Raw genomic sequence first — 10712 nt, 5'->3', positions numbered from 1 at the left:
TTCCGGTGGAAAAGAGATTTTGTAACAAAACAAGTCTCATAAAAATATGTAAAATAAAACGATGTAGATGCAGACAAAGCAAAAAAATAAAATGAAAAAGACATAAACAACAAACAAATAAAAGATAATAATAGTAAAAATGATAACAAAATCGGTAAAAAATAATTCTTTGTTTAATAATTAAAATGCGCAGTGTGGAATTTTTTTTTATTATTTGTAAATTATGAGTCGTATTCTATATTTTTTTCTTTCCTTAACTTCCATATAATAAACTCTACATCATCTATTTCAAATCAGCTTTAATAACAACATGTAGAGATAAACATGAAACCGTTAAGGTTTTAAAAACTATAATTTTTTTTAAAGTTAATTTATCCATTATGCGATTTATAATATAAAATTGCATGCTATTCTATCTTTTAGTTAAAGAAAAAAAAGGCATGCAGTCTTGTTACTAATGGGGACTGTGGAGAAAATAAAATGCAGAAAACAAACTCATTAGTTAATAAATTTGATGCATGTGTTGTACGCATGCGTTGTTCATTTTAGCAAATTTAATTATAGGGATTAAAAATATCTTGAAACAGAAAAAATAAATTGTAACAGAAAATATGTTTTATTGATAAAAAACGTTTATCCTTCGGAAATTGCAGAAATTCTTTTCGATATTTACGAATTTATTAATTCATCAACTCATACTGAAAGGATCAAACTTTATTTTGCTATTCTCAAGTTGTGATTTCAAGTTGAAGCTATTCAGGATCTTATATAGATCATGAATAGCTTTTTTAAAACAACTTTTTTAATACAATAACTTTCAATACATAGTTTTATGAAATTTGTCTCTAAATTGTATTTTCTCTGGTAAATAAGGAATCGAATTGTGTTTTTGAAAATGTGCGCATGAACCATTGATTGTAAAAATGTGATTTTTTGAGGAATGGTTAAACCTTTTTTTACGGTAATCGCCTTTTGAAAAGTTTTTCAAATACTTTGGGTGTATGCCCCAATAGTTTCCTCTTACATTACGCGCCCTTCCAACTTTTATAAAACATTCACTTAACGATAAATTATGACGAACACAGTTTTTCCATCCTTTGCCTTTTGAAAGAAACTGTGGAAAGTTCTCGATAATATATTCATATATACATCCAAGAGGAAGTTTTTTTTCTTTTGAACTAAGTATAGCTTGAGCAATGATGGCGGTATATGATTTGGGATACTTTTCATCACTTTTTAAAAATCCATTCGCTTGTCTTCGGTATTTACCATCTAGTTCTTCATTCAAGTGGAGAATGTTTTCAATGTAAAACTGCGTTATAGAACTTGCTTTCATAACATTGCTTTGAATTTGATTTTCTAATACGTTGATTATATTTTCCATCTTTACTACAATAAGTATCGATTCACTTTCAGTAAAATTTCATTAAATGAGTTTTCAAAACACCAAATCTTGATTTATTTGTTATTTTTTATGGCAAAAATAAACTGTTATAGTGTAAAACCACGGGGTATAGGAGTTTGTGATTGTTTGTTTATAAGAATCTCGTTGGAATTAATTTTTCAATACATCATATTTTTTATTTTAAAAATCACTTGAGTTTTTTATTTGAGTTTTTATTTATCTCTAAGGAGGCAAGTGAGTGTAAGATGTACAATAGAACAATCAAATTTTTAGTAATGATGTAAAAAAAAGATCCATATAGGAATTGTGCAAAACGTTATATGAAACTCTATAAAACTATCTTTGTATGAAATTTTTGTTGATAATTTTTTAAATTGAAAGTTTGTCATTAAAATTATTGACATTATTGATATTGACATCTAAATATTTTATTAGGTGTAGGTAAGTAAAGCTGGCTATGACAAAACTAAGAAAGCACTTCATTATGAAAAAAGTAAGCTTTTAACCAATGCAGAAAAATTATTGAGTATGACGTACCTACACTTAAGCCATAAAAAACCCTACACTTAACGAATCTGGGGTTATCTACCATTATAATATCCTATCACAGCTATAGCTGAATGTATCGTGAAACTTCATTAATATAAAACAAAACGAATTAATAAGGTTTTGATTATCTTTGATAATTTTTAATTTATCAACTCGTTTTCAAAGACTTCATATTATTTAGTTAATTACATTTATTTAAACTTATATATATATATATATATATATATATATATATATATATATATATATATATATATATATATATATATATATATATGTGTGTATATATATATATATATATATATATATATGTATGTATATATATATATATATATATATATATATATATATATATATATATATATATATATATAGATATATATATATATATATGTATGTATATGTATATATATGTATATATATATATATGAACTAAAAAAACAGATGATGCGTTGTAAAGTTTGCAAAAATAAGGTTGACAGCGTAAAATAATGTTGACAGTTAAAATAATAAACTCTTAAAAAAATCTCTGACTTAAACCTATCAAAAAAAAAATAATTTAAATTTAAATAAATAACAACCAAACAGATTTTTTTAATAATAACAACGAAACAGATTTTTGGCAAACTTTTTTTTTTAGTTTTTTATTCAGTTATCAAAAAAATTAAAAATAATAAATTTATTAAGTAAGTTTATTCAATAAGTGCTACATCAGGTCTCTACACCAGGCCTCTACACCAGACCTCTCTATACTGACGAATATGAAGACACAGACGCTGCAGACGAAGCAACAATTGTGTCTCTAAAAATTACTTTGTTATTCTGCCTATGAAAGCGTTGATCGACAGAGCGTTCACTGTTGCTTGAGACTACTCTATTTGTAAAAAAGTTTTTCACAATTTCTCAGTCGGCATTCTAATTTATGGTTATATTCTATCAAGATATTCTATTTGAATGTTTTCGCGGGACAAAGAATACATCGTAAAAAAATCCCTTAAAAATATGATTATTATATTATGTAAGAAATATACCTTACATAATATAATTATCATATCTTTGATATAAGTTACATGAAACGTTACACTTATAATGAATAATTGAATTGGTTTATGGGAAAAGGCAACATTTCCATAATTTCAAATTTGACGGTAGGAACGAAAAACCAATTTATAATGACCTGGTGAGATTTTTATAATTTTATTTTCATATTATTGTTTCAACCTACAAAATGTAGCCAAGCTCTATGCAGATGACACCAAAATAATGATCGATGAGAACTCAATAGAGAAAATAAACAGTCTTCAACGAGATATAAACAGTGCTTGGGACTGGTCTAAAGAATGGTTAGTGAAATTCAATAAAGAAAAATGCGAAATAATACATTATGGAAGTAACAATCCAAAACACGATTATTCTATGGATAATGTTGTCCTAGGACAAACTACTATTCAAAAAGATCTAGGCGTATTATTCTCAGCAAACATGAAATGGAGACAGCAAATTATATCTTGCAGCTCGAAGGCAAATAAAATGCTGGGAATGATTAAAAACACATTTGTGAAACTGGATGTGCAGACTTTTAACGTCTTATACGTGACGTTTGTTCGCCCAATAATCGAATTCGCGATTCCAGTGTGGTCCCCTCTGCTTAAAGGAGAAATAGAACTGCTCGAGAAAGTTCAACACAGGGCTACGAGACTCAATCCGACTCTGGCAAAAATGAAATACGATAAAAGATTGGAGATTCTTGGCCTCAGCCCATTATGTGAACGCAGACTTCGTGGAGATTTGATCCAGACTTATAAGTTATTAAATAAGATTGAAAATGTGGACTTTTTATACGGTTTCAAGCCTAATAATTTTCAATTATCTAGAGGAAACGGTGTCAGGTTTGAACGCGAAAAAACAAAGTGCAACTTAAGACACTCATTCTTTACTAACAGAATAACAAAACCATGGAATAAACTACCTAAAGATGTAGTTAATGCAAAATCAGTAAACAGTTTTAAAGCACAATTAGACAATTGGCTCCTTTTAAATAAAATTAATACTGACACGGCTGTCTAAGTGTGTTATTAATACACACACTAGTCGTCTTCGGGCGGCTACAGCATTTACTACTACTACTACTACTACTACTACTACTACTACTACTACTACTACTACTACTACTACTACTACTACTACTACTACTACTACTACTACTACTACTACTACTACTACTACTACTACTAAGTTTATTTATTTCTTTAATTATGAAAAGATAAATATTTACAATTTCATAAAACACCATTACCTCAAAATAATATTTTATAATACAGATTACCGTTTTAACAAACAGCTACGTAAATAATGTTTTCAGATAATATATAATATTAGAACCAGCTAATAGTTATTTAAAATGATAATATAATATTAGAACCAGGTAATAGTTAACAAGTTGAACGGCTTATGTTAACAATATAATATTCAAAGTATTGAAAATGGATCTGCGTCTGTTGTACCCTTACATTATAAAAAATTGAAAATTATATCATTAAGAACAAAAATTGTATGACATGATTATTTGTAATATAGTTTTCTAAAACAGATTTCTGAAAATTATACCTTGCTAAAGGTTATTCGCATATTCTACCCTAAGGTAGAAACTTTCTTAATTTTGTTGCAAGTGTTGAGTTCCCCAAGGATCAATACTTGGACGCCCTGCTGTTTTTTTTACACAAATGTTTTCTTTTCTGACTCAAATTTAAAAAATATTTTTTCATATTGTAAACACAGAATTAATATATCTTAATGAGTGGTTTGAAGCAAATAAAAACTTTCATTAAATATTGAAAAAACGAAATATATTTTGTTTGCTAAGTCATCTAAATCCGAGAACCCTCCACTCAAATTACCTGAACTAACAATTAACAATATTAAATTAAAAAGAGTTTTTTCAATGAAAATACTAGGAATAATTTTCGATGAGAATTAAAATTGGAAAAGCCAAATAAAGCTAGTCGAAAACAAAGTTTCAAAGACCCTGGGGATTATGTACAAGACAAAACATCTTTTAAATAATTTATGTTTAAAAAATTTATACTTTTCATTTATACATAGTCATATTAACTATTGTAATATTGCCTGGGCAAACAATCATTTATCTTTCCTATTTTTATATTATAAAATTATTTATACAAAACAAAAGCAAGCAAGTAGATTAGTTTTGGGCGCAAGTAGATACGAAAGTGCCGAGCCGTTACTCAAGGAAATAAATGCTCTAAATGTATACAAACTAAATATATACCATAACTTGTTATTTATGTTTAAACTTCAAAATGAAATGATTCCAAAATATTTTTCTAAGAGTTTCACTCGAATTAATCATAAATATGAAACAAGACATTCAATGAATAATTACTACATCCCACTAACATCACTCAAAAAATCTGACCTCTCGACTATATGCCGGGGACCACGCTTGTGGAATTCGGTTCTTGATAAAAATATGAAAAAAATAAAATCTATTGCTACATTTAAAAAACACTTACTAAATTTAAACATTACGTACATTCTCTCATTTTTTTTAAAAAAAATCGAAATAATTTTGTATTTTTAATTTTTTATGTATTTTATTTAATTTTAATACTGTATTGAATATGTATATGCATATGAAGCGAATTAAATTTTTTTTTTTGTTTGTTGTCTTTAATATGTATACGAATATGTACAGATTTGTAATTTTTAATTTGTTATTTTATATTTTAACTTTATCTTAAATTTCTTCTTTTTTTAACTTTAAGTTCTTTTTTAACCTTCTAAAATTTCTAACCAATTTTTTTTTTATTTTTTTTTTAAACTTATTAATTTTACTCTTTTATGTAATATTGGAAGATGTAAAATTTAATTGTATTTTTTTTTTGTATTTCACAAAGGGGCTTGATGATAAGTCATTTTTGACTTCTACTTGCCCCAGTCAGCTTGTAATTATATATATTTGTTTAAATTTATAGATAACATTGTAAAATGTGTAAAATGAGGAAATAAATAGAAATTCTACGTCCATTGATGGAAGACAGGGTTTCCTAAAGATTGTTATGAACAAGTTTAACTCATTAGCATCACGTTTTCAATTAAAGAACCAAAAGTAAGCTGGGGTCAACAAAGCAATCATACAAGATATAGCTCAATATAAAGTGGAAAATAATCACTATCTAAAAACACTTTTCCCACTTCAAATCAATCAATTGAAATTTACGTTAGCCTCTCATCTCAAACTCATGTACATTGTTCTTAGATTATCTGTAAGCACCTTATTTTTCTATCTTAAGCTAGGATGCAATACAAACTGTTGGTTGTAAAGTAATTTTTGTTTCAAGTTTTAGAAAATGCCTCTTACAAACGCTCTATTATTTATTCTGGAATAGACAACGAGTTTGCTAGAGACCACGTTTTTGACACTCCCTGGTATGTATAACAACATAGTCTTATCCCTATGTGACAAATTACGCAGACCCAAAAACTTGATTTTTTTTTTCTATTTTATTTTACTAGCCAGTTGAAATTGGTAGTTCTACTCAGTCTGGTATAAGAGAGAACAGACAATATTTTACCGGTGTTATTAATCTACTTTATGTTGTCCAATTCTCTTTTCATTTTAGGATTATTTCAAAGTGTTGATTTTTAACAACTTGCTTTTTTATATATTTACTTTTTCAAAGAAAAACAGATTCATTTCCTTGGCAAAAAAGATTTGAAACACCTGCATACTGCTGTATTCTGAAGGGCTTCGGTGTTCCTGAAAGTGAAAAACCATTTATTCTGATTTCAACTCTAATCACTAAAGCAACAGTAGAGCAGAAGAAAGAGGGGATCACCTTTTCGGACTCACCCTTCCATTGAAAAAAAGACCGACAAGTAATCATAATAAAGAACTTCTCCCGAAACTTCCTAACTTGATAAAAGAGTCTTGATAAAAGATTTGAAACGCACGGTCAACTTTGTCAATAATCATTTCCTGATCTATTGATAAAATAAAATTAGGTAGATGCTTATATTTTTCTTGATTTACTAGATCACGTACTAGGTGTAAATTTGAAAATTTCAACCGCAAGTTTGATAAGGTTGTATAACTTTTTCTATTATTTTTGCAAGTCATAGAACCAGTACTTTGTGATTATTTTGCAATCAGAGCCTATTAAAGATATGGATCTTCAATATTTTCGGTTTGTAAGATCGCCTTGTTTGGAAACGTGAAATTATTGATTTTTCATAGTGTGTTTGGTTTGTTTCGTAAACAATTTCTTTAAAATCTTTTCTCAAATGTGCCGAAAGATTTTGTAAAATTCGGCCTAAAGTTAGCCATAGCCCGGTGATTTTTCTTTTTTAAATTTTAAAAAAACTTCCCCAGATAGCAAATTGACGTTCTCCCAACGTCGGATCAATGTCGAAAAATTCTTTGGCCGATGGTCGGCAACTGACGTCGCCACAAAGTGGATTTGGCAGTTGGCGCGACGTTGCAGCCAACCGTTGAGCTGACGTTGACCCAACGTCGATCTCTGACGTTGGGCGAGCGTCGCATTCAAACGTTGGTCCAACGTAATATTAGTATATATAAGAACCTTTAAAATTTTGATTCAAAACGATAAGCACGTGCTTACTATTTCTTACGCAATGTTAATTAAAATATTACATTGATTTTTTTCTCCGAAAAAATTTGAATAAATCTATCGTGATAATCGAAAATTGATTTTTATGCTGATTGAATTTTATAATAACAATTTTATATAAAAATCAAAATTTGTTGCAACGCGGCGCTAAGTTTTGGCCAAAAATCTTTCAGCGCAAATTGTTCGCGCGACTATTAAAAAAAAATGTCGTGTAGACTGGAATATTTTTGCGTTTGGTTCAGTCTACACTAAAATATGCAGCTAAGTGACCAAGGATCATGGCTTAATTGGTCAAAAGTTGAATGTTTTAATGTGTTATTATGTTGAAATATGAGTTATTTTTTTTGTTCATGGAAGAATATATGTATTTTTACACATTCTTTGTCTTATTTTAATCATAATAATAGGTATGTCAATTCCCGCGTTTTGCGGAACCGATTTTTGTGCTAAAAAACTGTTCCATGTTTTTAGAACTTGGAACTTGGAACTGTGTATGGTAGGATGGTGTTTTGTAGCATATTTTTTTTGGAATTTTATAATAACTTAGAAATTTTTATAAAAGTAGAATAGTTGAACTTTTTTAAGAGTATTTTTTTATTATATTGACGAAAGTTAAAGTGTTATTTATTAATATCAAAAAGTGTGTTGTACTTCTTGTGGTTAGCAAAGGTTGAAGATATTATTTTTTTCTATCCTATTCTTTTTTTTAAGTTTATACATTTTCAATGCACATGCCAAATTTCAAGAATTTATTTTAAGTAGCAGATACCCTATTTTTACCCTCACTTTTGGTACCTAAATTTTGTTTTTCCGACTTCTGTTTAGGGGTGAAGGGGGGGGGGGGGTACTGAAGGATATTAAATATTCGTTTTTATAAGCCAATAATTATTATTATTAAAAAATTTATGTGATTTTTCTATACAATGATTTTGTGATATAAGTACTAATATTACATTTATAAAGTATCAATGTAAAAGTAACATTTTTATTATATTTCAAATCAATAATACATGTTTTTTGCTCAGTTTAATCACATTACATTTTTAAAAAGCTTTATATCATATAATAATATAATATTGCTTTTTATGTATTTAGAATATATCATATATTAGTAATATACAGTATATTATTACAAATATTACAGTATATTACAGTAATATACAGTATATTATATATAGTTATTACAATTACAGTATATTACAATTATTAAATATACAGTATATTACAGTAATATACAGTAATATTAAAATATATTATAATATAATATATAAATATATATAAAATATAATAAAATATATAAAGTATAAAAATATAATAAAATATATAAAGTATATATTAAAATATTACAGTAATATACAGTATATTATACAAATATTAGTATATTATATACTAATATTTGTCTAAAAATATATACATAATATATTTAGAGTATATTAAATTTAATATACTATTTCTAGTATATTATATTTATAGTATATTAGATATTTAATATATACTATGTTATAGTATATATTAAATATATACTATAATATAATATATCTTTAATGCATACTTTATCAATAATAGTTATGAATGATATGATTCTGATACAGCAATGACAGTCTTGCACAATAGCAGAATAGAAAAACTTAAAAAAAAAAACACAGAAAGGCTATTACTATTTCTTACTGGACTAGAAAAGAAAATGATTCTGAAGCTGTTGATTATTATACGAAAAAGTTCCAGCTAGTTGCTGACATTGTAGTTGATGTTTTTATTGAGTTGATGTTTTCCTTATGTTGCCATTATATTTTGATTATTGGACATGCATTTTATTATCTTACTTTTTTTTTGAATTATACATGTATATAATGTATACATATATATTTGGCTATTTCCACGATGGAAGAGATAAATTTCTTGTTTAAAAATATCTTTTTTCAAAAGGTTTTATTTCTTTAACAATAGTTTAAACACCTTAAAATTATTGTTAAAATAAATTTTGAGTAGAAAATTTTTGAACCGAGTAGATAAATTTGATGAATGTTAGCAACTGTTTGTTCTTTTTATTATTCGAAAAAGTGAATAAAATTTGAGGGCGAGTTAATGCAATATTTTAAACAAAACATATCCATATTTTTGTTTAGAAAGAGTCTTTGAGATTACATATATGTCTTGAGTAAAAAAACTTTTACTCATTAAAAATAATTCAAGTGTTTTTTTGTCACATACACATCTGCAAAAATTACGTTGCATCACTGAACTAAAAGCTAAAAAAGTTTAATTATCGCATTGAAATTATGCTTTATGGCGAGGTTTTTTTAGAAATTATATATTTTAATGGAATCTTTTAATCATTACTAAAAAAAAAATTGGTCAAAAAGCATTGTATTAACATATAGTTATAGTTTAAAATGTTGCGTCACTGAACCCATCGACGGGATAATTAGCGTTTTATAAAATAGCGCGGTAAGGAAGTCAAAATATCATCCAAAAGTTCAGATTTCGTTGTGGGTTTTCAAATTTTTCAAATTTGAATAAATTTTTGCATTTTAGTATTGTGAAGGGCTATTAGTAAATATTAGTAAACTTTTGGATTTATGTTAACATTTTCTTATAAAGTTGTAAATTTTTAAGAAATGGAATCAAAATTAGAAGTAAAGAATAAAGTTATGCAGAATACCAAGCTAATTATGTTTCTCGGAATGCTGATAAAAAGAAAGAAATGTCCAGAGTTAGATCTAAGAGATATCGAGAAAAATTGAAAGCCGATCCTAATAAAAAAGCAGCTTATGCTGCTAAAGCAAAATTAAGAGTTTTAGAAAGTCGCGCTTTAAAAAGAAAACTTTTAAATCAATATCAAAGACCAAGCTCATCTTTTAAAAACGTTCAACAAAGAGGAAAAGCATTGAAAAAAGTTTTAAAAGCACTACCAACTTCAAAGGAGAAACAATCTGAAATTCTTTCTATTCTTTCAAATAGCTCTGCTTGTAAAGATAATTCCGGTCTACCTCCAGCATGTTCAAAGTTGTATGGTCTTTCTGAAAGCGATGTTTTAGCAGTTGTAAACTTTTATAATGAAGATGAAGTTTCCCAAATATCACCAAACAAAAAAGATGTCACTCGAA

At 27.0% G+C, this 10712-nt stretch overlaps 1 protein-coding gene across 1 annotated transcript; it reads right to left on the bottom strand.

Moving 5' to 3' along the window:
- Positions 1–817: 817 nt before the first annotated feature.
- On the bottom strand, positions 818–1384 carry LOC101238695 (forkhead box protein I3). The gene has a single exon (XM_065811493.1). The coding sequence runs from the start codon at positions 1382–1384 to the stop codon at positions 818–820; it is 567 nt and encodes a 188-aa protein (XP_065667565.1).
- Between the last annotated feature and the right edge of the window lie 9328 nt (positions 1385–10712).

This window comes from Hydra vulgaris, chromosome 12 (genome assembly GCF_038396675.1).
Source record: "Hydra vulgaris chromosome 12, alternate assembly HydraT2T_AEP".
NCBI classification, from domain to species: domain Eukaryota; kingdom Metazoa; phylum Cnidaria; class Hydrozoa; order Anthoathecata; family Hydridae; genus Hydra; species Hydra vulgaris.
This window is presented reverse-complemented; position numbering and strand designations above follow the sequence as displayed.